The sequence below is a fragment of the Anopheles stephensi genome, chromosome X (assembly GCF_013141755.1).
Source record: "Anopheles stephensi strain Indian chromosome X, UCI_ANSTEP_V1.0, whole genome shotgun sequence".
NCBI classification, from domain to species: Eukaryota; Metazoa; Arthropoda; class Insecta; order Diptera; family Culicidae; genus Anopheles; species Anopheles stephensi.
In genome coordinates, this window is record NC_050201.1 from 8,582,079 (window position 1) to 8,609,058 (window position 26,980).

The following is a 26,980-nucleotide window of genomic DNA, read 5'->3' on the forward strand; positions in this document are numbered from 1 at the left end:
TGGCAGCACGTTTAACGTGCGGCAATTTGTTTGACTTAGCTCCAACGGTTTTCCACGCTATAACCTCCCCCCTTCTTTCCCGTGCTATTAGCAGAAAAGCGGTTAAGAAGGAAGACTGTGTTTCTAGGGAAAACGGAGCTCCATTACGATCCACATACACCCATAATACGCACCCCGATTAACTACACAAATTGACGAAAAATGTTATACGGGAAAATTAAGGGAAAACCATGTCATCATTACGATTGCCGAGGTGAACAACTACTCTACATCTGTATTCCATCTAGCCGAAAACAAAAAACAATCTACAATATCAGTATAGCTTTTTATGCAGTTTAATAGTATCACGATTTTATAATATATATAATATATACTTTTGTTTTTGTGTAATATACATAGTTCCATAATAAATTGCCTAATTTTTTTTGTTTGTTTTACATTCACAATCCATTCCTATCTTTGCCGTCTTTATTTAGTTGTTCCATCTTACTTCTTCGCGCGCTTACTTTATGGTAATATTTCCTCACTGTTCTTTCTCTTTTCCTTTCGTTTCTTCCTTTTTCCTGATTACTGGTTATGGTTTCTCATCTTATAAGGTTTTTTTACAAGATTTTTGCTTATTCTTTGCCTTTTTGCCTATCCATTTACGGGTTTTTAAATCGTTTGCGAGTTTTTGTTACTTCGTTCGGACTTCTGCTTTTTTTTTACTTAAATATCGACTATTTGATTAAACATGGGCCATTAAATTTTTAGTTGTTTTGTGGTATTGTTCTTCGTGTTTGTTTCTGTTTTACGAGTTCCATATTTTGGTTGTCCTTTTCCTCAGTTTTCCTTCTTTTTTCTCTTATCTCCACCTAATTTTTTTTCTCTATTCCAACAAACAGAGTCTTATGGTTTTAGTTGTTTTTTGTTTGCCTCTTCTGTGCTCAAATGTACGATCAGTATGCTTCGCAGCAAGCAACTCAGTACTGTACATTTTGCTGGGATCCCAATTTTTTAATCGTATGCTTCCCAAATGTGTTGCGATTTGGTGAATATAAAATACCATCCTTTGGTTTCTAAAAGAAAATTAAAAAGGTCACAAAATGTAAATCAAAACTCAAAAAAATGAGGAGTGGGTTTTTATAATAAAACGAGGGGGGGGGGGGGGAAGGGGGAGGAAAACACCATAAATATGTACAAATCATTCGCTAATCCAACTACTGGTTAGTATTTTAAACGTGATCAAAGCTACCATATGATGGATCCTGGTCACGGCACCAAGAGCGCTACTTTTGTTTTTAAATAAAACCGTCAACGGAACACCCTACCACGTGGACGATTTTTTTTTTTGTTGTGTCAGTCAAGTAAATTTTTCAATAAAAAATTATTCAACCACACCCGCAAACACACACATCACACTCTACTCCTCCTCCTGTATCCGCTCTTTACGTTTCTGCCCATATTCGTTGCAAATCAATTTCATAACAAACAATTCGTTTAATCGTAACATATAGCCTAATATTTACACGGGCTAGCGCGGTGGAGTTTCGCAAAAAAAAAAAAAACAGGAGAATAACGTTGTGATGGTGAAGGGTGCGGGGACAAAGGTTGTACCATTAATTAAAGCAAACAAAAATCACACGACCTTATTTACGCATTAGTCAACAAAGAGAAGACGATTTGATTTGCGGGACGATTTTGTTTTTTTTTTCTGTTTCAACGCTCAAACAAAACGAAATTATAACAGGTTGAAAAAGAGGGGAGGGCTTTTAGTAGACCCGTTGTGTCGTTTTATTTTGCAGAATAAAAAAAAGAGAAATTCAAAACGAAATATATTTCATCGGTGCGTGTGCGTTAGTTTTCCAACGCACACCACAACATCATACCACCATCTTCATCCATCGGTATGGCTGTAACGTCATCATGCTCGTAAGCTTCATCCGTTACTTCGGACATCTTACTATCATCATCATCATCATCTTCATCACTATCTTCATCTTCGCTAGGTACGGACACCATTATTTTTCCTGAAACAGCAAATGGAACGTTTTTTTTTTTTTTAAAGATATTGGCACATTTCACCTATTTTAACTACTGATGGGCGGCCGATGATCGCACCCAGCAAAGAAACTACTGTAGAGAGCGCGCATGTATGTGTGTGCGTTTAAGAGAACAAAAAGAAAAAAAAATGATAGGAAGCAGCTGCCTGAAAGCCTCTTTCACTTAAAAAAAAATATTTAGAAATTGTCGTTAGTAAGAAGCCTTCCCGCATCGAAACGTCTTAAACGTCTTACAAGTCTTCGCCGAGTGTGTCTGTCATTGTGTGTGAGGACTGATGGTGTATCTTGTTACAAATTGATACAAATTAGGTCATATACAGTCAAACGTGATAAAATGGTTGCGTCAGGGTACGGTTAGGCAAGTGTGCATTTCTCAACAGTATGTGTTTGTAAATACTGGACTCACGACCGTTCTTACGCTGGCCGGCCGCACACAGCTTAGCCGTGTACGGTGTAGACTGTTGCACGGAAGCGTTAAAATAGGCTGAAATTAATAATAGAAACAAAACTACGGTCATTTTGCAAAGCTCCTGCAAAGGCCACGTTAGTAGAGATTTGGAGGGTTAGCAAGCTGAAAGAAATCATATTAGTCCTTCCCGTCACCCACCGCATGCACGCGAATCGCTCTCTCTCTCTCTCTCTCTGGGTTCGGCAATTTTTAAACCTTCTCCCCGCCCACCCCTCTGTTCTAGTAATAGCAAAACAACTAAGGACAACCATCATTTAGCTGGCCGTGCTGAGTGCCGCCTTGATGTGTGCGGGCGTACCGAACGGCGACGGTCCACCGGCCAGCGCCGCGGACAAACTACTACTGTTGTTATTGTGATCGCCTCCTCCAACTCCACCCGCACCAGTACCACCACCACCACCACCCACGCCTCCTGTGCCACCAACTGTACCTCCGCCTCCTCCGCCGCCGCCGCCGCCGCCGACCGCTCCTCCAGTGCCCGTATTCCGTTGGCCGACGAGCCCCATCAGGTTGGCCCCGTTGGCACCACCGTTCTGCTGGGGCGAAGGGATACCACCCATGCCCTGACCTTGACCCGCCTGCATCTGGGGTCCACCGTTCACACCGCCACCGCCACCATGCCCGTTTTGCATCACAGGTCCACCGCCCTGCGAGATCTGACGCTTCAGCATCGGGTGGTTCGCCATCGACGCGAACACGAGCCGCTCCTCGTAGTCGTACTCGCACAGAATCTTATTCTCGCACAGATAGAATTTATCGCCAACGCAGAACCTGTCGAGGGGGAAGGGAAAATCGTTACATTAAAAAACAAAACGTACAAGCGTGATGGAGGTGGATATAAGACGAAGGGGATAGCCCTTTCGCCACGGGATGTAGTCCATGGTTGACCATGGTTGAGGGGTGATTGGTAGGGAACAGATGTAATTAATTCAATCACGACACCCTCCATAAACACACACACGCGCGCGTACTAGAACAGCATGGCGCATCATGACATGGTGACAAAACGATCCTCCACGTGCGGTCTTTCGGTGTCCACCGAATAATGCACAACGGTTGTAGCTAATTTCCACTGCAAGCTGCAAACCGCGCAGCAAATGCATTCGCGTCACCCCAAACACCGCCCCAGCCTGCAGTGGAAAACAGCATTAAACAGGATGTGTGCCTGCATGTGAGATAACGTTAAAATATGCCGAGAGTGTTTCAACGGTGTGTCACCGAAATTTGTGTCACCATCCGGTTTGTTGGCTCCGGCACACATTATGCTACTTACGCGCCCAATAAGGGAAGGGAAAGGGAAGGTTATCATTTTTGCAGGCTGGAAAGCTTCCGAAGCCACAGAATGCATACCGTGGGTCGGGACATGGCAGAAGACCCTTGGTTCTCGGCATACCCCGAACCGTCAACTATCTGCTGCAGAACACTTACACTCACTTCCCACTCTCTCTCTCTCTCGCTGCCGTACTTTACACGCGCTGTGGCAATTTATTTGTCGAGGATTATAAATCAAATTAAAATAATATTATATGGTAGAATAATTTTCAACATTGTGTCGCACCCAAAGCCCCCAACAATTCCTGGGGAGGGAGCAGGCACAACCTTAAAAGTCATTACAGGGCGCGCTTGGAGGATAATGAAATGGGATGAGTAGTAGTGCGGCATTCCCTATCGGAGTCGTTGTACCGTGGGGTGGAGGGGGTTGGGGGGTGATATAAATACCAACAATTTCACCCGTTCTCCTCCCCATCATAACCTCACAGGTCCTTTCGCCATATTCCTACCAGCTCCAGGATAATTTTTGGGGATTTTGTCAACGGGAAGGATGTCGGTGTGTGTGTGTTGCGCGCCGCGTTCCATTGATTTCCCTCAAAATCCTTTCTCCATTCCTCACAACATTAGAAATAGCCAGTTGAGTTGTTCGCTACGTGTGTGTGTGTGTTTTTGAGTGACAAAGAGAGATAGAGAGAGAAGAAAGGGATATTCAAGGGAAGTTTAGCTGTACCTGACACCGACGACAACGGCAAAGCGCGTTTACCAAGCTAAATGAAATGTGACGCTCATTTTCCACCTCACACTCCCACCTACACATCGTCTCTCTGGGCCTCTATCCTACAACATGTCCTCTCTTCCTTTTTTTTTTTGCTTCGTAGCACCGAGTGAACGGATCATTCACAAAATAAATGCTCAAGTGTAATTATGAAGACAATCGTAATAATTTCCCAGCAGCATCCACCGCATCCCATCCAAACCCACCCCCAATGCCATCCCCTGTCTGTCTTTGACAGCACACCACCAACAGCGGGCGCACGAATTTGACAGGACTCGAGGGACAATATTAGCGGGCCGGGGTCCATGACCACTGTTGCTGTTGTTTTCCCACTCAACCGTGCCCACCCCACCGAACGATGATAATGATGAATTTGATTTCACCCCGGAACAATTGCAAAAGGGGTTTTGGCGGAAGCGTTCGCCCAAACGGAAAGGATTTATTCAAATTGCATTACATTAGACCGAGCAGTCAGCCCGGCGCTGGTGTGGTTTTGAATGTCCCGCTTACCGGCAAAAGCGAAAGTGGCATCATAAATCAACCGATGGTTTAGTAAATAGTTTTTGCCTACTTTTCTCCACCCATCTTCCACCCAGGTCCTCCACCCCCGAAACTCTTCGGGTAATCAGTATTCTGGTTTTGTGTACGAATCGAGTCAAAATTTCATCTCAACCATTAGAGGATCGTTTCGTTTACATTAGAATGAATTTGTGGCGGGGTGGAAATGGTGGGATAGGGGAACATAATTTCATTTTTCTCCCTCCGCACGTACATTCGAATCAACCGACATTTTGACCACCGTTCAAGAGAGTGATCGGTGAGGCATGGAAGAGATGATTAATCACACACCATGCTCGTTCCTTCGGCCCCGCATCCGCAACTAGATAAAGCGGAAAGGGATAAATTGAGCGCGAAGGCAAGGATGAGGGGGGGGAGTGGGGAAAGCGGGAAGAAAAACCGGACCTAACCATATGCGACCAGTCCGACCTCTGCGCTTCCCTACGCTTGATTTCCCCCGCGACCCATTCAAAGCATTAGAAAAAAAGGTAAACCAATAAGGATATATCAAGGGGTTTTTGCCTAGTAGAAACTCTCGAGGAATTCCCCACAAGAAGGATAAAAAATACCATTCTCTGCTCCTTTTTCCTACAGTATGGAAATCGTTTGCCAACGGTGAAATGTCTTGAAGTTGTAGCACACCTACCGATGATTGCACTGCTGGCAGGCGAAACACTCCAGATGGTAGACATTGTTGCGGGCGCGCATCACCATCTCGAACGCCGGAATTACCTTGTTGCATGCCGCACAGAACCCCGTATTACCGAACAGCCTGCAACAGAGGATCGATAAAGCAAAAACACACCAATCACTCTTTCATATCCGATCAAATTATAGACCAAGAAACTCGCTCAACCCTACCGTAAATAGTCCCGCTTGCACAGCATCAGATTGCCCTTGGTGTATAGCGTGGAACCAACCTCGCCCAACCGACAGTCACAACAGCCACACTTTAGACAATCTTCGTGCCACAGCAGATCGAGTGCCCGGAGCAGGAAGCGATCCTGGATGTGTTTGCCACACCCAGCACATAGCTGCTGTTGCTGATGGGGTGGTCCTCCACCACCACCACCACCACCACCACCTGCCGGTCCACCGCCAGCAACGGATTGGTTGTTGAGTGTGTTCGGTTGCTGTTGTTGCTGCTGCTGCTGCTGCTGCTGGGCCTGTTGCTGTTGTTGAGAATTGGTAGGGATCATACCACCGAGGGACATGGTGCCCGTATTACCACCGCCCATACCAGCCGTCGCCGAGGGAGGTTCCGGCTTTGTGACGTCCATCGTCATCATCTGGAAGGGAGATCGGAGAAGTGTCACATATTAATTACGGAATCTTTTACATTTGGAGCAGTTGAAGATGAGGATCTATGTAAAAATCTATTTGAGTTACTTCATAGAATTATCAGGGCAGATAGTTGTTTCTTAGCCTACGATACCGTAGATCGTAGTACCGAGGTATGGAACATCATGCGGCTGTTGAGGGCTACTATGGATGGTGTGCAGTGCATGGTGAGAGTGTTGAACATGCTGTCGGCAAGAGGATGGACTCTGCTGTATGTTGTTTAACATCACTCTGGAAGGTGTCATGCGAAGCGCGGGCTTCGACATCAGCGGCACGATTTTCATCCGGTTTCTCCAATACCAAGGCTTCGCGGGTGACTTCGACATCATCGGATGGACATCCGAGGCGGTGTTCGAGGCCGACTAAAACGTGTGGCCGATAGGATTGGATTGAGGATCAATGCGACAAAGTACCTGCTTGCCGGAAGCTCTGACCATGATAGAGGACGACTGGGAAGCACAGTATTGATTGACGATCTTGAGGTAGTAGAGAAGTTTTGCTACCTTGGCACGATCGTAACTTCGGACAACATCGTAAGTAGCGAAATCCGAAGGCGCATTGTACAGGGGAATTGGGCCTACGACGGGCTACACAGACTGCTGAGATGCAAGAGACTCCACAACGCACGAATTGCGCCATTGGGCACGAGTCCTTGACTATGCTGGCGGAGGACACTATTTGAGCTGTTTGGCGATGCAGACATCCTGACGGCTGCCAAAGCCGGAAGGAAACGCTGGTTAAGGCACGTGATGAGGATGTCGGACTCATGCCCTACCAGAAAGGTGCTCAACGATCTCGTTGGATGGATCAAGACCACCATCAAGACCTGAGGGACGGCGGATGCAACCTGATAAAACGAGTACTGCCATGGACCTTGTTTCCTGGAAACGGATTGGACACTACGCCATGTCTTTTAGACGTGCTCCATAGGAGCAGATGAAGAAAGAGGAAGAAGAAGATAGTCGTGTCTTCGACCAGGTCCCATCTCCATAAAAATCTAGCGAAATAGACATGCACGAAGTTCAAGAGATTGCTCGAACATAGAATTTTCTTACCAAAAAGCATCTCCTAAGGTCTTATTTAACTAGATCTCCATGTCGATGTATCTTCCACATCTAAAGCCTCGTTTAACATACGCTCATATACTCTCCCAAAGGTATATTCCATCACGTATTGTGCATCACAACCATTAGAACAATTTCAAAAAGGTATGCAAGATGCAACACGGAATCATCATGCAGCTTCCAGACTTCCAGTTTCTTGTCCGTTGCTATCTTTCCCAGCGATAACAGGACAAAGCTCGTAAAAACTCGAAATAGCGCAAAATCACCAGCAGTACCCTGCGAGCGTTCGCTCACTTTACGACCAGCGAACTTTTCCAATCACCCTAATGGAGTGGAAAATCCGAAGGAATCGGTTTTGAATGTCTTTTGCCGGTGCAGCAGCAGCTGTGGTCACCTGGGCAGAACGTTCCCGGACGTCGACGGCCAACATACGCGAATGCAATTCCGGTCAGTCGGTGTCTTTAGCTGTAACCGCCTGAAAATTCGCGATACGCTTTTCCCCGACCCCTTTCGCTTCACCCTTTTGCCTGCACGTCCGTGCCTTGTTTTAATCTTTTAATTAACTTCAACGATGCTACGCAAACGCCCACCACCGAAGAACCCGCGAAAAATGGATTCTCCGCAAAAACTCCAATAAATCTTTCACTGCAACCGGACTTCACAAGCTACGGACCAAACAGGCAGCATTGGGGTGTTGTTTTATCCACCCTTTTGCAAATAAAAAAAAAAGTCCAGCAAAACCGTCCACACGTCCGCACATCCGCGTTCAGCATAGGACGAAACACCAACCCCCCCGAATCAACGTCGGAAGTATGTTGTTTTCCTAGCATCAACAACTAGTGAAATAAAAACGGAACGGGAAACAAAACTTATCCCCGGGATCGAGACTTTTGCCGTCAACGGTTTCCCATAGCTTCCCACCTGCCCCACATTACCTCCCGCGTAATGTAAATGGAATTGCAATGAGCGAAACACTCACAAAACTAAAAATGCAGGGGAGGCGAACAAATAAAAGAAGTTAGTCTGGGAAAGTGAAGCAACACAAAATGCAGCGCCCAGAAACAACAAGATGTGTGTGTGTGTGTAACGGCATGGAATATGCAAACTGTGAAACAATAGAGCTGAAGAGCAAAGGAGTTAAAAAAACCTCGAGAAAAATTTAAAAAGAAAAATAAAACCAGGCAGGGTTTCTCAAGCGTTGGCAATTGTCCTAATTAATTTGTCATGACTTAAATTTAATATTTTATTTCACAACTAATTCAACCTATTAACGTGATAAAATCACTATTTCAATCGGTTTTACAATCAGCAAACCATTAAAACATATAATCACGAGGACACTTCAAAACCAAAAGCCACACCTTCCTATAATGTTGCCTTCTCCGAATAATCGCAATCAGTGTGTGGAAGAATGCGAATTAATTATTCGAAGCATCATATTCGTTAATTAATTTTCCGGTAATTTCCCTGTTCACGGAAGAGGTGGAAATAGGCCGACGCATACACCCACTTCGAGTGTAGAGAGAGAAAGAGAGAGAGAGAGAGAGAGAGAGAGAGAGAGAGAGAGAGAATTGGTTGGAATTTTCAATCATGCCTATCCTTGTTCTTCCACAGCAATGCAGCTGCTTCGTCCTCAATCGTTGCTGTGCTGCACCGCGAAGAGGGTACGTTAGCATACATTTTCCTCTGAATTTTCCTGGCACAATAAACGCGAGCGAGAGAAAGAGAGAAAATGGAACTGGGAAGCAGTGCATTTTATTATCGTTCATGCCATTTGCTTCATCAAGGTTTCATCTGCAAACTGGCCGTAATTATCGCGAACGCGTGGAAACGCGAACAAAACGCTGTTGGATACCTCCTACTCACCCACTGCCAATGTTTCCTTCTGTGCGTTTTCCATAGGAGTAAAAACCAGTGAACCGATTTTGTGTGGCCGTTTGAATACGAGAAAATTGTTCGCACTTTTTCGTCCAAAAAAAAACAAAAGAAAAACCCAGCACGACATGGTTTTCAAAACACAGGCAAGGAACCAGATTTTTCCACAACAAGAGGAAGGATTGTCTTCTTGGTTCCTCTTTTTTTTCGCTCAGCTCTTTAGACACATTTTTTGCTCGCCCTTCGGTAAACACTTGAGCTGCAAAAGTTGTCCCCTGTTTAGATTGCTGGATGACGTTTTATCCGTATACTTTCGTTTAAGCATTTTTTTTCTGGCTTTGATTTAACTTTTGCTTTACTTTTTCTGCTCAATTGCTTCTGTGGCGCGTGCCTCAGCATCACGTTGGTGGGTGATGTTGCTGCAGTCGGCGGCAAAACCCCAGTTCCCCGATTCATTATTTTCTGTTTACTCTTAACGTGTTATTTAGTTGTTTATTTAGTCACCACGAAAAGAAGCCGTTTCAAGTTAAAAGCTAACTCCCCTTGGTCTGTCCCACCCTACCTTATTCCTATCTCCCCTTAAACCCACGCCACCACAATTCCACAACTCTCAACCAAACCGGCGAATGGTTTCATTTTCATTTGCTGCATTTGCTGCGTTTATGTTAGTTGTTCGCGGCATTGTTGTTGTTATTGTTTGCCTCACCGATGGTGGTGGTAATTGGAAGAAAGACACTTCTAGCTAGCATAAAATTGCTAAACCAAAAAAAAAGCAAAACGCAACGTTGCAAAACGAAAAATGCATCATACGATGTGGATAAACATTTATAAGCCATTGGTGTAAAATTCACTTCACAGCATGTTATGTGCCCTTTGATTAACCCATTCCAATACGGTCCAACTTACTCACACTCTTCAATCTTTAAATCGTTGTTTTTCAACAAAACTTGATACGTGAGTGTGTATGTTTTTCCCATATAGTTTGCTGTGCACCAATAAACGAATAATAGTTTGCCACCCCTGGATGTCGACTAATAAAATATAACAAAATTTTATGTAGTTCTAAAACCCAATTGAAGTGTACAAAAGATGAAAATGAGTTTAAATATGATACAAATGCACGACCCAATGACGAGAAAAGTTATCAAACTTCCTTGATGAATAGGACAAAATTTTAAAACTAAAGCCCTCGATATTAATATTAGGTTCCCTTCCTTGCCGTATCGCTTATTTATCTTGAAGAAGCATCCACAACGTATTAGCTTTCTATTGCAATTATGTTTTCACCGAGAAATTAGCGAATCAAAAATCCTAGAAAAAAAACCAAACCAACTTACGCCTGCACAACTATGAGCAAGGTTTATTAAACATATGGCCAAATTTGTCGGTCTTTAGATTGAAGTGATTAAGGGTGGATTACTTGTCGATGCCGAAAGCAGCAGAATTCTACAGGCGAACTAAACCATATCAAGATTTTCAAGAGATATCAAGAAAAAAAAGAAGACTATGGTAAAGGAAAGACGCTAGACAAGTGCCGTTTGACAGTAAATTACGACAAATTTATTGCTAAATGCATCACAAATATGTAACATATCTGTAAGTAAAATAATCTAATTACGGATTGATATGGACGTATCGGTAAACTTTGTATAGTTGTAGTTTTTGCATAATCTGTTACTAAAAGTTCGGTTAGAGCATCGATATTCTCAGCTGACAATGCCAAACAAACACGTTTAATCGTTAATTAAACGTTAACAATCAAACACGTTAACAATCGTTTAATTTGAATTATTTGTTCGCGCATTAGCTCTAGTTATGAATATATTTTAATTTTAGTTTAGATTTTTTTTTTCGCGACACTGATTAGCCTGTGGTTAGTTTAAATGGAGACCTAAAAGCATTTCAGTCGCCTTTTTTACTGAAGTCGGCATAGACGCCTAATAACCGAGATGGAGATGGACCGCTCTATGGAAAACATTACTGAAGGAATAGAAACAATTTTAATTTAATTTAAACAAAATCAATTTTTTTCAAAAAAAATGTTTATTTCAACCATGTTTTACCACCAAAATAATTCGATTCGTAGAATATCTTAACCATAACCTTATTTTGACGACATTAGTAAACAAAATTCTTTTGTCCGTCACTGTAACATCGTACGCTGTCAGTACAGAAGTTCGGAAGAATTTATATTTATCCTTTAGTTTGACACCCCAGGAAATCGATTCTTTAAATTTACCATGTTGAAAAAATATTTGAAAATATATTTAAAAAAATAATTTTTAAATTTTAATTATAAACAAATAATAAAAAATTCTATTTAACTAAAGCTAACTTAAACTACACAATATGAGCATGATAAAACATCAACTAGCTCAAAAACGTTTGGTGAAAACAATATTATCCAATTTCACTTCGCACATAACAATTAACAATATCTCCCTAGTAGGTATCAATCAATGCTTCCTGCTGCCACCCGGAAGCTTCTGACCGTGGAGAAGCGCGAATCCACTGATTAAATACCGTTTCTGTCCTCATATATCGTTCCGGTGGGTTCCGTTGGCGCGCTGCTGTGAGGTGAAAAACGGACCAATTTTCGGTTTTTGTTTTAATAAAACAAAAAGGATGACGAAATGATTGACAGGCTTGGTGCACTAATAGGACAGCAGAAAAGTTGTACTGCGAGAGCGCTTCTACACGGCTGTTGCGCTTTTTTCAAGCCTCTCCAAAATGGGTCTGCAAGTATCAAATGGACTGCCAGCTTGTGTCCGTGTGTGTGTGTGTGTGTGTATTCCCGCCCCGATGGCTGCGGCTCACGTTTTTAATAATTATTTTAATTGCAACTGTCGCAAATCGTCACGGTGCAATTTTCCCACCATCTGTTGCACACCGAGGCACAACCAGCGCAACTCCTGCTCAGCCACCTTCTGGTTTTGCCTTACGCTTGTTCAAGCGTGAAAATAAAATCACAACACCAATTTCGCATCCGAAACGGCAAGGTTGGGGCCAGTTTCACATTTCACATGCAACACACACACACACACACCTCGTCGAATATTAAAACATCATCAGCAAAAATGGTTCTAGTCGGACCGGGGCCGTCCATCCTTCTCTCCCGTGTTGCAGATGATGGTGAAGAAGGTAGAAGAGGCGCGGTGTTATTCGAGATTTTCCACTGGAATGCAAACATATCTCCAGGTCCCTTCTTCACCCTCCCGGGCCTTCCTTTTCTTCGCCACACCGAATGGTCGCAACATACTACACATGGGTTTTGTTCTGTTTTTTCCCCTATTTTCCCGGGGTTGTTGACTTGCGATGCTGCTAGCTACTACGCCATACATTCTATGTGAGTGGGTGTGTGTCCCGGTCACCCCGATAACTAACCCTTAAAACCTAGACGGCCGAGATGTGTGTACGCCCTGGCTGAAGGACGACGGTTAAAAGCACAGCACGAGGTGTTTGATTCAATTATCCCTCATCGTTCCGTCAGCCAGGCCCGAGCCGGGGACGATGCCTACCACAACCGGCAATCGTTAACATTCTCATCAAGCCACCACTCATCAAGCCCGTCATCTTTGCCCAGCACACCGGTAGAATCAAACCAAAAACTCCCACCAAACCAACCAAATAAAAAAACGACGACGACCAATTCCTGACCACGGTCCAACAGTGGACGAACATTCTCCCTGGCTCTCTGCCGACTGTTCGTTTGCTGTTGTAGTATGATTTACGAAATGGACCAAAACCCCCTAACTCAGGAATGTGTTTTTCGTTGGTGATGATTTTTTGCTGCTGGAAGGTCCACTCCTGTCCACTCGGCACTGGACAAGCAATTGCCGAAGCCACACAGAGAAATGGTAAAGAAGAAAGAAAATTGACCACGACCAACCTACCACAGTAGGTGGTACACGAGATGCCGGAAATGCTGGGCCTTGGAGTTGACACGTCCAATTCAATTTGTAGTACGCTAGGACGGATTGGCACGACGTGACAGAGCACAGGGTACAGCGCGCAGCCTGAGACACAATTATCCCTGGCGCATTTTTTCCTACCCGCGGAAAGTGAAGTACATTCCAATCCAATGTAGCCAATTAGTGAGATTCGATGGTGATAATTTTTTGTTCCCCCTCCAACTAGAGCCCTGATAGTGTTTGGGGAGTTTGGCAGGACTTGAGGTGAGGATCCATCTCGCCTTTCCACAACTGTCATCGTTGCCGCCGAAGGAGATGGTGTAGGAAATTGATCTATTTTCCTATAGAATTTCAGGACACACACACATACGTACAGTTGACTAGTGGTTTCAACTCGAGTCATATACCCACACACACACACATAAATCAATCGGACGGTACACTGATGAATAAGTGATATAAACCCACCGCGATATTGGCTCAATATTTGATGAGCCCTTGTCGATTGTCGAACCGTCCGAATGGAGAGCAAATGGTCTATTATGCAGGTTGGGACAAAAAGGTTGCTGGAGAGACCGCTTTTCAAATTGGAAAATTGGTTCCTAGATCTTCGCTTCCGGCAGCCGGGAGCTTATGTTTGGGAGGGGGGGGGGATAACAAAACGGATCCGGTAAAACAATCTTGCGGAAGGTCTTTCCTTCCCAAATTTTCAACTATTTATGTACATCTGGCACAATGTTTTTGGGGTGTGTAAGAAGGGGAAGAGGCGGTGTAGCAAATTCCTTCCCTTCAGGCGGGTTAAAACGTAAAGAAAGTGAAACTATGTCTTTCGCCCCCCCCCCCCTCCCACACGCACACTGGCGGCGAGGATTAGCACAGGCATGCACAACCAGCCCAGCAATCACATCGCCAAGACATACCAAGCTGGGTGCCCCGAAAACCTCCGGGCACAGAACACACACACCGTTAGAGAAAGCACCGGAGTACATTCCTCGGATATCTCCCGTGAATCTCTCGGCGGGACATGGAAGGCTAAAACCACTTAATATAAAGGTAAACATAGACATTTGTGGAGCAGAGAGGCGAAAAGTTTTGCGCTCGAAAATTCCATCTTTGAACTGGATATCTTTCCTCCGCATACCGGGGTTCAAACCCTCGCGCCTGAACATTCCACACGTCATACAGCTGCGATTACCGGAGCAGAGCGTTACCCGTTTAAGCTCTGCCACCCTTTGGGGTGGTGCCCTTTAGATGTGGTTAATTTATTTTCCTCCTCTTGCCGAGAGGGTTCTCACAACAAAACTCTCGCACGGATGTCCTCGGGAAATCTTCATTGATTTACCCGTAGCTCGGGAGTTGTGGGCAGGCATCATGGCAGACCTACCTATGTCTCGAAGTTGGTTGTCAATAATGGAGACACCGTTCACTGCATCCATATTCAATCGATTAGATTTTAAGACGCGTGTGTCCTCAAATAGCTCCAGGATGTCCTCTCATTGCTATCTTCAGGAAAAACAAATCCCAAATCACGCGCACTATTACAGCGTGGGCCTTATCCGCAAATGAGTATGCAACACAGCAAGTGCCATAAATCATGAAGTTGGTGGAATGAGTCGATGGAAGATTCCTGATGAGAGATTTTCCAGGGCGAACAATATGGCCTCCTCCCGCATGTTCCTTACGTACAATGGCTTACCAAGAAATAGCTCCCCCCCCGGCGAGTCGCTATTTAAGCCATAAGCCTATCGGCTAACTCCCGTTCCCCAAAAACCCAAAGAAAACCTCAACTTCTTTCCACCTAATCTAACTCCATTCCACAGAGTCGTTCGCCAACGAAGGAACAAAAAACCCAACCTCTAGAGCAAAAGCAACAGGACCCGGTACTAAAAGCTAAGGCGATCCAGACGGAACAATTTGTTTTTCCATAATTTTTCCATTTTTTTTTCTACACTCCACCAACCGATCCATCTCAGCTTCTTCAATTGAGTGCGAGGGATACTAAGTAACCAGGAGGAACCGCTGAGAAAGACCAAAACGGAAATGAACACCCCCAGAGCAAGCAAAAACCCGTGACCACGAGTGGGAATAATTTATAAAGAGATTATGATAATTTCCTTCCTGCAGGACTCTCTCTCTCTCTCTCTCTCGAGTCCTGCGCCTTCGTCCAGATATTCTTGAGCCCATCGAAGAAGTTAAGAGGCGTAACGTTCTTCACGGTGGAACTGCCGGCGAAGAAACGAACATGCCAGCACGAAGAATGACCAACACAGCAGGCCAAGATTTGGCGGAGATTGGCAAGTTGTTTGCGGACAGCAGAAATCGTTGGCAGAGGGCGTTGGAACGTTCGTCCAGAAACGGCACACGGCGTGCAATTAAATGCCGATAAAGCAAGAGCGAGTCCAAAGGGACTAGACACAATGTATATATGTGTGTGTGTGTGTCCCAAACAAACAGATAATGTTCCTGACAGATAGCACCAACTCCGCAAATGGACTAGGAAAAAGACAAAAAGAAAAAAGCGAGATGAAATCATAAACGACGAATAGGAAGGAAAGCAAATTAGGCATTAAATTTGTTTACGAACAACGTTCCGGTGGTGTTGAGCAAACCAAGCGGCCACCCTCGCCTTTCGCACATCGTTCAACACCAACACTACCTCCTCCACCCTCGGGATTGACGGCTCCGTTCTCGATTAGCGATTTGTCGTCCCCCAGTGTTTGTGATCCTGGTTTCGTGAAGCAGGTCCACTTTTCACAGGTTGAAGTGCCACCATTCCAACCACGCTGTAATGGGATAAGCCCGCCCGGAAAAGATTGTTTATTCTCCGTAGTTTTTTTTTTTTTTTTGTCCGCCGGCGGGTCTTCCGTCGCACATATTTATATAGTCCCGTCAATCCTTGTGTTGCTCTCTCTTATCGCTTGCCCTGGTTTCTTTGTGCGATTGTGATTTTTATGACTTTATATTACGGCTTGTTCAGGTTTAAAGATTGTTGATAGATTTTTTTTTTGTTTCAAATGTAAATATTAACATTAGACATATTGAAGGCATTGTTGGTCCAGGAAAGGCTAAGGAAATACGAAACATATTTATTCTTGCTCTACGATAAACACTGATTTGCTGAGGCTTTTAGCCATAATCGTAGGTTTTTTTCGAGCAGTAAAAGTATGAGAATCGCAATGTCTTTTTTAGCGTAAAATCTTACAGAATTATCAGTTGTTTTGCGAGAAGCTAAGGTCACCCTTCTACAATACAGAACCCTTCTATTGAATCAAACATTTTCGAGGATATCAAGACTTTATTTAAGTCCTGTACCCTTGAGGACCAGAGCTTCCGGTCAAGACCAAATATCCAAGACCAAATATCCAAGATGGACTTTGTGGATACCAAGCTCTCCGTCCATATCTGAGACGAAGTTATTCAATGAGAATCAGTAGGCCTTCGTCGATCAAAGCGGCTCCCAAACAAAACCAATAGATTTTTTTAGGATAAACCTCTATTGGAGGATCTTCTTTTCATTCTTCTTTCTTGGTATAACGACCTCACTTAGTTCATGCCTGCCATTTCTGGCTTACTAGACTTAAGGATACCACGTCAGTCATCAACACGGGGGAAGGGTCCAGATGAGACTTGAACTCTGGTCCTGCCATGTGAAGGCCGGCACCGCTGTCACAACTACCACCCAGCAGCTCTTGAAGTATCCTAACTCCTAATTATATTATATCCAATAGGGGGTACGACAAAAAGGCTAAGGCTCTGAATAAGCTGAAAAAGGATTGACATTTATTTTAATGAAAAAATATTAGGTAACAGCCGTATGTCTACTCTGAACCATATGTCTATAAACTTCGCGCAAAATTTAAGCCATTTTGTTATCTAAAGTAGTTTTAATTTTCATCGCCTTCTATATCAACATATCGAAACATGAGAAAATGTGAACTGCGATGTGGTTACCATTTAATTAAATAAAATGCAGCTACAGATAATGGCAATATAATTTTCATAAATTATGTTTATACAAAAATTATTTTCCATATTTAAAATTATCTGCTGTTTATAAAAACAAGAACCATTTGTTACGAAATAAAACCAAAAAAGGTATGGCTTCAGAATGCGGTATCACTAGTAATCAGCGAGAGACGTTACTTTATTCTGCCATGCACGGTGTTAAACCGTAAAGCTGATTGATTCGTTATATTAAATTTCTCCCATTAGGAACTTAGAATTGCAAGTATATTAAGAGAAATTTAAAGCTTGTTTTAAGTGAATTTGTCTCACTAGGAGGATTGTCCGTAAGTATGCATTAGTGTTAGGAATATCGCTGAAAAAAGGGAACGGGACGGTACTGGTTCATTTTTTAAAAGGAACGGAACGTGAACCTGGGTTCCAAAAGAACCTAATATTTTTATTCATGAAGAACGACCTATTAGAACGACCGTATTGCTATTGACCGTATAGAACCTATTTGAAGGTATTGAGGTACCTGCTGGAGGGGAGTGGAAGGGGGACAGTTTGATGTTTGAGATTTTTGGGAAGAACTATATAGGAGCTAGAAAATATTTCTTCCAACATTTTATACCTCTATTGGGCAACACCAAGTTCAACACCTTTTATTAGCTGATCCCAAAATCTATCGGAACGATACGTAAAAGAACGAAACGGAACGAAAGTATCGGAACGAATCTATTTTGAAAAAAAGGATCGGATTGGAACGGCAAAAGAAAAGGATCGGAAGCTTGTTTGCTAGGTTCGAACCGGAACGGCCAACACTAGTATACTTCTGGCGAACTCCTAGTAAAATGTTTAGAAGGAATATTCTCATCCCGTTTAAACTCGCTTCTGTAATTGTTGAGGGCGAGCTTGAGAGCCGCTATGAATATGCTAGCAAACCACAACAGTGTCTTCTTCTTCTTCTTTCTTAGCCTAACGACCTGTTATTAGATCATGCCTGCCATTTCTGGCTAATTAGACTCTTATTGATACCGCATAGTTGGATAGTCAGTCCTCACTATGAGGGTCCGGATGGGATTTGAACGCTGGCGCCCTGCCGTGTGAAGGTCGGCCACGCTATCGCATCTACTACCGGGCCGCCCTAAGACATCAGTGCCTTATTATATGCCAACCAGAAAGGACAATCCAAGTGGTGCATAAATATTTGATACGCACTTTAATCACTTTATCTTTAATTTTATGTATAATTTATCGAAATATTTTTTAACAAAATTAGTTCTAAATATAAGAGTTCACAGTAAATTAAACTTCAAGAAATTATAATTTAATAATCTTCGAGCTCCCGTTTATAAAATCTGAGCAAAATATAATTATTGTAAATAAAATATTTTTTGTGATAGAAACAATTAAATTACAGGGGATTAGATCAACAGTACCCAACAGACCTAACCTCTTCTAGCAAATTACAAACGCAAAACAACTTTTATTCCAACCTTAGCACCCAGACAGTCTCTTCCAGCTATTTAACTTGTGATAAAACTGTCTTCCAAAAAGCAAAACCAACAACCAATAAAACATTGTTTTATCTTCGCGTGCATGTTAACGTACACGGCGATCATCATCATCAGTCAGAAGGTCGCGATAAGCCCACCCGTCCGCTACACACGGCTACAAGATACTGGCGCGCGGGCACACAACAACACACCGGGTGCAATGCGCGATTTATACAATTGCATATTAAATGTACCTCACACCCCCGGGTCAGCTGGTAACATTCATCGCAACATTCTTACACGCGAAAAATGAGCATTCAAATCGTTTTTATGACGACTCCGGATAAGACGACACACTTCAAATCCCTTAAGCACCTCTCTCTCTCTCTCTCTCCCATCCAGGTTTAGCTTGCAGTTTTTTTCCCTTGCCGTATCCCGTCACCCGTCTTTCGAAATCGAAGTCAAAAATCTTAAGTAGGCATAATAGAACATGCGAACGAACAGTGGATACCATGCGAAAAGGCCACTTGGCAGGTTAAGTTTCCTTGTTTGTTTGCAGTTGTTTTGATGGGGAATATATATTACAACAAACACCCCGATCGGTGGGGTGGGATAAACTTAAAAAACACCCAGTACATGGTGGTGGATTTGACCGTCCCGAAACCACCCTCCAAACACACGCAAAACATTCAACACCCGTAAAAAGTAAACATGTCTCCCCCGCTCCGTTCCTTTGCTATTCGATCCTTTCGAGAGGGCATACGATTTGCGAAAAAAAAAACATTCTAGAACACACACACACGCACTACACCTTCCCTCAACCTCAAGGAGTGGTAAAAATGTTACACACAGTTGCCCGTTATTTAATTAGCCCACTCATACCCAGAAAGCCATCCAGCAAACGAGCGAAACGCATAAATTTGTCAACCATCAGCAAACCCGGCGGCAGGTAAACGACGACGACGACGATTGTTTTACGACTGTTGCTTATGCCGCATAAGAGAGGTGCTGGTGTGTGTGTGGTCTCCGTCACTCCGTGCCCTAAGATATTGGCCCAGTTTGCGTGGAATGGGACAGCAGTGCGGTCCAGGCTGCGGTTAAGACACACGCAACGGGACCCAAAAATTGGAAAGGACCTCCTCGGGACACGAACCTACACTCGTCTTGCTAATCGCGCTCGTTAAGGGCAGTTCCCGGGTCGGAGTAGCGGGTGTTCCCGTGGATAAATATTTGTCCGAGGTGTGTGAGGTTAGCGAGGCTAGCTTGCCGGTGGGAATCTCCCTATTTCGGGATCGGACTTTGCACCAAGCACACCGGACCGGCCGGCGTACATAATTGCTTACTGGCACGCGAATTACGTTCAGGACCTACCGGCCTGGAACTGGAAACCGAACGAGGTATGGGCTAGGTAACATTCTTTCGCACACACTATGCGGCTAGCATGGTGGCCTCCCGCGATACTCTAGGTGTGGAAGGCGTTAGGCAGCCGGCTACTTCTATTTATGCTCAGCTCCAGGGGTGAAAAGGGCCTCATCGAACAACAGAACCGTAAGGCACCAACTACAAAAACAATCCACCCTTAAACACCATCAAACACAGGATAATTGCGCACGGCGAGTAGCGGAGTGTGCCTTGATGAATTCTGATTGCGCTTTTACTTTGGTACCTTCTGACGTCTACTAGCCACGAACTTACAATATACGAGCGTACGGAGCGCGTAGTACGGACTCCACAATTGCGCTGCGCTATACATATATGCAAGCGACGATCCCGACCACGGGGTAAATTAAAGATACCTTCATTTATAATCCTCCGAAGGTCGCTTTTTTTCGGGGTTTCTGTGCACCCAGCGTGGCACGCAGCGAGTCGGCGGCTCCTCGTGGTTACAACATTAAACATTAATTACCGCATCCACATCTCCCCGACCAGTGAGATGTATCTGCTGTTAAACAGGATATCTGTACCTCCTTCACAATTGCTTAATCGACATCGTCGTCAGCAGCGTCGTGAGAAATAGCCCACCCACCCGCTGGAGGGAGGATATGGGCGAGCTTTATCATTATCTCCGGATGGTTCTTCACGCACCCAACGCACACGCGTTACGATATTCTCACTAATTGCACTTACATTGCCCCTTCATTAGCTGCGAAATTTGGAGCAATTGGCTAAAAAGGGGGACCGCACGACCGCAAACGCCCCCACAGGAAGGGCCCTGGATGGATGGATGGATTAGACAATTAGGCAGCAACGCTCTCCGTAAGGGAAAGCACACACTACACTAAACGTTTCACGTTCACGTTCGGGAGAATAGATTTGTATTTACATTTGCTACCCGGATTGTTTTTTTGTTGCTTATCTAGAATTTATAAGGAATCGAAACACTGGATCGAGTTCTAACGGGCACAATACGGGCGAGCTAGGTTGGTATAGTGCTAAGCGTATCGGTTCTATGCGTCGGCGGTGTCACGTTCAAATCCCTTTATCAATCCACAAATTTTCAAACACTTTTAAAACAAATTTTCTACGAAGCAGTCTATTCTGGTGCGAGGAGAATAGTAGCGAGATGAGGTTTTTTATCCAGAAAATGCATTGCAATTTGAGAATGATTGTGTGCGCGGAGGTGCAACTGCAATTCAAGCACACAGCCGCGACTCAAATATCATCATGATGAAGCTTATGTGCGTGTTGGTTGTTGTTCATCATCAAGTTGACGACTACTCCTCCTCTTTGTCTGTCTCTGCGAACATATTGCCATAAAATCTATCATCCCAAAAAACAATCGCAACTTGATTCTCTCGCTCTCTTCCCTGCTCCACCGGTTCATCATTCCTGGACATTTACAACCTCTTCTCATATGGGTGATGTGCGTTGTTGTTTTCTGTGTTATACCACCGTATCCGATATTTAATAGATAGACAAAGTTTGGATAGAAACCATGTTCCAATAGGCTATTGTTTTTTTTGCCTTCCCTTTTTTGTTTCTGCCAACTGCAAGTACCACCAACGCACCACTGAATGCACGCAGAGTGGTCGCCGCATTGGTGCATTCTAAATGGGTGACCACAACCGTTGGGGCCCACTAACGACACTGACAGGCCACTTAACGGTTTCGATTTCGGGTGGAAATTAGAGCCCGAGGTGGAAAACTTCCCTTTCCCAGTAGCGGAAGAAAGGGAGCAAAAAAAAAACGCACACACAGAGGTACACACTAAAGGACGGCCCGTAGCTAAGGTTCGCAAATAAAAGCCGGGGGAGTCGGTGTTATCGCGAACCATTTTATCTGGTACCGGGTTCGCTCGGTTGGCGAATCCGTCACACGGGGCTGGACATACTTGACACGTGGATAGGGGGGGGGGGGGGGAAGGGGGGAGGATCCGCAAAGGGGGTATTGTTTGTATGCGTTCCACACTGGAAAACCACAATCGACGCCTGGTGAAACACGCACACTCGAAGGGCGCATCTCGGATTGCAGCACCAGGTAGCCGGATGAGGACGATGATGGCACTGCAACAGCAGTTTGGAGTTGGTGCGCTGATCGCCAACAAACCGCATATCGCTGATGCAGTACCGTTCTAGCCCTAATGCAACGGCACACCCGCACGGTAGCCGGCCGGATGATGGTCGGGCTGCGATGAATTTGAACCAGGCTTTTCCAGTCTGGTTGGATCATTGTCAATCTCGTGAGATTTCGAGTATGGTATGGTCAGCCAATCGGGGTTTTTTTTCCCCCGCCTGGGTTTGAAATTCCACACCGGCAGAGGGCCAAAACAAAGCCCTCTCCACACCATGCGAGCAGGTAGGCTCGATCAATCTACCGGCATTTGTTGTGCGTCGAGTGTCTCACCGGCTCTCCGTTTGTGACAAATTGGCTTCGGGTTGTGGAATGTTGGATCGATTTTTCGCTCGCAATTTACCTTTTTTTTTGCGGGGGCGGTCCAGTGATAGATGGGACAGTGGCTTCACACGCCAGGATCGGGGTTCAAATCCCATCCGGAGCGTTCCCCCGCAGTGAGAAGACCTTGAGAGGGGTCGTTAGGCCAAGCAAGAAGATACCTTTTTCTTTGACTTTTGATCAAAAAGAAATACACATCACCCAAGTAAGCACCACCTTTTTTTTTTTTGGTGAACGCTTTAAAAAACAATCCAAATTTTAAATGTGAAATAGTCCCCCGGCGAAAATGAGCATTCTTCCTACAGAAACCGTCCACTTCCCGCATGAGATTGATTAAATCTTGCAAATCCAATTAAAATCCATCCACAGCCCCCCTCCCCGAGCAGGCAACCACACATTGTACTCGGAACAGCTCGGAAAAAAGGGTAAGGGTGAGTTCCAAAAACAAGGGGGTGCAAACGGTCGAAATCAACCGCAGAAAGATGAACGGAACAAACGATCTGGTTGGTTCTGTGGCGTACACGCGGGTTTTTCCTCTTTTATTTTGCACTCCTAAATTTCCATTTCCACCAGCGCTGTAATTTCGGCGATTTTTAATTAGTTTTAATTTTCACGGAAAACGGGGTGCCCCTTATTCAAGCCAGTTTGAGATTATGATCGTAGGAGTAAAAATGGAAGTTCAAAAAATAATTTCTTGACTTTATCCTTCACGCTCAAATTTGAGTGCCATTTTTTTTGGAGTATCATTTCCCGGAATTAACTCACTAACTGTAATACTGAGCTAGCTACCACCATCACCTAACCGGCTAATCTGAATTGCCCTTCTAAAAATTGGTCGATCGGTGGCAAGTTAACTCTCCTTCACTACACGCGCATTCCGGGCTGGTACCTTCTTGGCGGACACGTGTCGAGCGGCCCCCGATGGGAAGAGACTGCCAATAGTTCTTCTTCAGCAACAAACAAAAAAGGGAAGCAAGCCAAACCCATCAATCAGAGGCTATCCCACACACGACTCACGAGGGATTCCGCTTTCCTAATGCAATTTCTGTCTTGCATAACACGCGCCTGGACTGTGTATGGTGGTGGTGTCTTGTGTCGTGTGATTTGAACAAGGAATGCGTGGATAATTGAACGTAATTCAAAAATTAAACCGCCGTAAAAATGGCCACCATACCGGACGCCGGCGCGTACACATTGGCCGAGGGTGACCACGCCGACGACCAGGGGAGTATGGTGGTTGGTGCAGATAGTTCCTGTCTCCTGTCCCTGTTTCCCTGACCTACAGAAAATCCCTACAAACACACACACACACACACACGCTTACATAGGGACAAATTGTTGTTGAGCATTGTACAGGGACACTCGTCCCCGTAAAAAGGACCGAAATTGGTAAGCGACACCTTAATTGAATTTTAATACACCATGAATGATGGATCGGTGTACATGTGGGTGTAGGTATGTATGTGTGTGACCTTTTGCTTCACTACTTGTACTCGAAAAAAAGGACCTTTTTCCTTCCGGGACTTAATACAAGGAGTCTGGTGCCCCACGTTGGCACGCTACCGGGAAATGGTTTTTCCAGATGATAATCCGCTGGAGCCTTCTTGCGCAAGCAAAATGATTGCTTCAACATTTTATCTTCTGGTCCTTGGGCAGAGCATATCTGCTTCCTTCCCCATGCCATACCATGCTCACGCAAAAGGCGAGCCGAAAAGATTTGAGAGCCGGCACAGGACAGGAACGGAACTCAGCGACCTATTCTTTCCCCGTGTTGGGCTTCGGAGATTACTGGTTTTCCTTTACTGGAGATACGATTTCGACTGTCTTCTTCCTCTTCTTCCTTGGCACTAACAACTTCGCGAGGTCTCTCTCTCTCTCTCTCTGCCTTTCTGTAACTTAATTTTACCCGTAGCAAAGTAGTCACAGCTCTGCGTACGGGGAGGCGGGGTCTGGATGGGATTTGAACCCCGGTGCTGCCGTGTGCCCTTTCCGACTGTCTTAACATTTCATAAACTACAACCAAAAAATGGGGAAAAAATTATAATCATAATTGTAAATGCATCAATACTCACATATAACTGCTGACTGTTGGCAACTATCTTGCGGCTGGGGCTCACGTACTCTCACGTGCAAATATCTGCTCACTGGCGAATTCTTTGTTCCCACTTTGAATGTGGGATGCACCACCAGTCAACTTAACTCACTTGCCTTTACTTTGAATGCACCGTCGTATCACAACAACACACTAGATATCTGCTGATGGAGTTGAAGAAAATGGATTGTTCGTCAGGACACAAACTTCACAACTTCACACTCTATTCCCACGACCTGGGAGTCAAGAAATCGAAGACCGGGCATCGTAGACATCCGGTTGCGATCGCACCCTAAAAAATAATGCCCCTTTCGGTTTGACGAGATTCCGTCTTATAGCTTCCCGAACAAAAAAACCCGATGCGCGTGTGGTCATCAACAATCGATCAGGATCACACACAGACTCCATTAAAGGTTGGATTTGAATAAAACTGAGGTTCTACAATGACCCTCAAAGAGAAAAAAAAGAAGAAGAATTAATATGCTCCAAAAAAAAAAGAGCCTATTGATCGATTTGATCTAGGTTGCTGCTTAAATCCGCTGCTTAAAAAGGGGTTCCCCGCACGACAACAGCACCAAAACTGAATGTTTGAAATCGCCCGGGAAGATAATAAACTCGCTCGGCGGTAAAATAGGTGATAAACCGTTCAACGCCCGTTCCCAGACATCATCGATGTGACATAAATCATATTGAAGGGAAATTATGAGCGCGCCCAAGGAAGTTCGGTAATAAAACAAATTAAGTACGGCTAAAGGCTTCCGCGCCGGTAGGCTGCATTAATGAAGATATGTTGCGTGAGGCTACAGAGGAACCGCTACATGATCGGTTTTGTCCATTCCATTCGCGATATCTTAATTTTGAACGTGAAGACCAATATATCTGTTGGAAGCTATAAAACATAACAAAGCTGGCGGTGTTAACTTCTGTTCCATACACGTCCTCCAACTTCAAATACCCCAATTCTGGATCGTTCCTCTAAAGGAGATCTGAGAATATCTGACGACCAGGACCAGAGCTGCCAGACCAAGACTACCTCTCAATTGAGAAGAAGAAGAAAAGATTTTGTCCAAAACACAAATCTCGCGAAATGAGTTAAGCTGAGGATGACTTTATGATGATTAAGAATCGGCGAACTGGTCCAGGACCACTCAAGACAATTGGGATTTTTTTCCCGGTTGATTGGTGCACACGGCTACATCTGCATCACACACATGTTGAGGTTTGATGGAAGATCTGTCTATTAGCAGGTATCGGCCCAGACGCACTTTACTATCACTCGCCGGCTTCAATCACCTTCTTTGATTTCTATTCCACTGAGATCCACCGACACAATGATCACTTAATGTCCAAACGCGCTCGATTGTACCCACTTGGTTAAAAAACGCTCAGCAACACGTGCGTACACCGCGGACGTCACGAGCTCGCAGCAACCGACCGAAAGCACACCGTTGAGTGACGTCCGGTTCGCGCGACTATCGGAACAGAACTTGGCGTGCCTTGTCGGATAGAAAAGCGGTACACCGCCGCGTCATCAGCATCACGAACGCCCGTGTCTGAGGGCTCGGTGCGCGCGACTGTTCCGAAATATCCTGGCCCTATGCCCTATCTCTCTCACTCTCTCACTTGCTCCAATGCAATTCTGCGGCTCAAGTGTCAAGTGAATGCATGCAATTTCCCCGCCAGATTTAGCGTGCTGGAAAACAAGGGCAAACTCGCTCAGTGGCGTACTCGCTCACACCTACACACCACCAGCGAGCCACACGTGCTCGGAGCACCAACGTTCGTGCTCGCTCACACCCACGCCTAACAGCGCAAGCCCGTCCGCCCCGAACCGACACGAGCGACGCTATTATCGGGCGACCGGTGCATGCTCTCTCTTTCTCGCCACTGTCCAAAACCATTGCGAGAAATTGCGCTTTTGTGGCGACTGTTTTCCTCTGAAGTTTGGCGTGTGTAGCGCGTCTTATGTGTTTTTTTTTATTGCACTTAGTTTGCATATTATTGGTGTTATAAACTTCTCACACCAAGATGCGGCACAAGCAAAACAAAAAAGACATGACACGGACCCTCGGAAATCGGCCTTGGCCACCGATGGTTGAGCTGGATGGTTAAAAGCAGACGATCAAGACGATCATAAATCGATGAGTGTGGCTGTGTACGTCCTCTGGGTATGTTTCATTTTTCTCCCCTTTTTTTCTACAGCTAGCAATGAGCAAGCTAGGTAATAAAAGTCAGATAAAAGCAGCTTA

General features: G+C 44.7%; 1 protein-coding gene across 4 annotated transcripts; it reads right to left on the minus strand.

The window, feature by feature from the left end:
• Positions 1 to 308: 308 nt before the first annotated feature.
• On the minus strand, positions 309 to 26,292 carry LOC118517427 (LIM/homeobox protein Lhx9). Of its 4 annotated transcripts, none has more exons than XM_036063543.1 (6): positions 26,102 to 26,292; positions 24,712 to 24,892; positions 5,978 to 6,405; positions 5,763 to 5,888; positions 2,942 to 3,282; positions 309 to 1,058 (listed from the first exon to the last, which is right to left on the minus strand). In XM_036063543.1, the coding sequence occupies exons 3-6, from the start codon at positions 6,403 to 6,405 to the stop codon at positions 997 to 999; spliced, it is 957 nt and encodes a 318-aa protein (XP_035919436.1). In that variant the 5' UTR covers positions 24,712 to 24,892; positions 26,102 to 26,292; the 3' UTR covers positions 309 to 996. The 4 variants fall into 4 exon arrangements, with proteins under 4 accessions (XP_035919436.1, XP_035919434.1, XP_035919435.1 ...); XM_036063541.1 differs by having other exon boundaries at positions 24,712 to 24,895; XM_036063542.1 differs by having other exon boundaries at positions 26,025 to 26,292.
• Between the last annotated feature and the right edge of the window lie 688 nt (positions 26,293 to 26,980).

What these genes read in the sequence shown, in the direction of transcription:
- LOC118517427 (XM_036063543.1), bottom strand. Translation starts at nt 6,405, where the DNA reads ATGATGACGATGGACGTCACAAAGCCGGAACCTCCCTCGGCGACGGCT. An exon ending in TGCCAGCAGTGCAATCATCG is followed by an intron (nt 3,283 to 5,762) that starts GTAGGTGTGCTA and finishes CCCCCTCGACAG; the next exon opens with GTTCTGCGTTGGCGATAAAT. An exon ending in CGGCGGCGGAGGAGGCGGAG is followed by an intron (nt 1,059 to 2,941) that starts GTACAGTTGGTG and finishes ATTTTCTTTTAG; the next exon opens with AAACCAAAGGATGGTATTTT.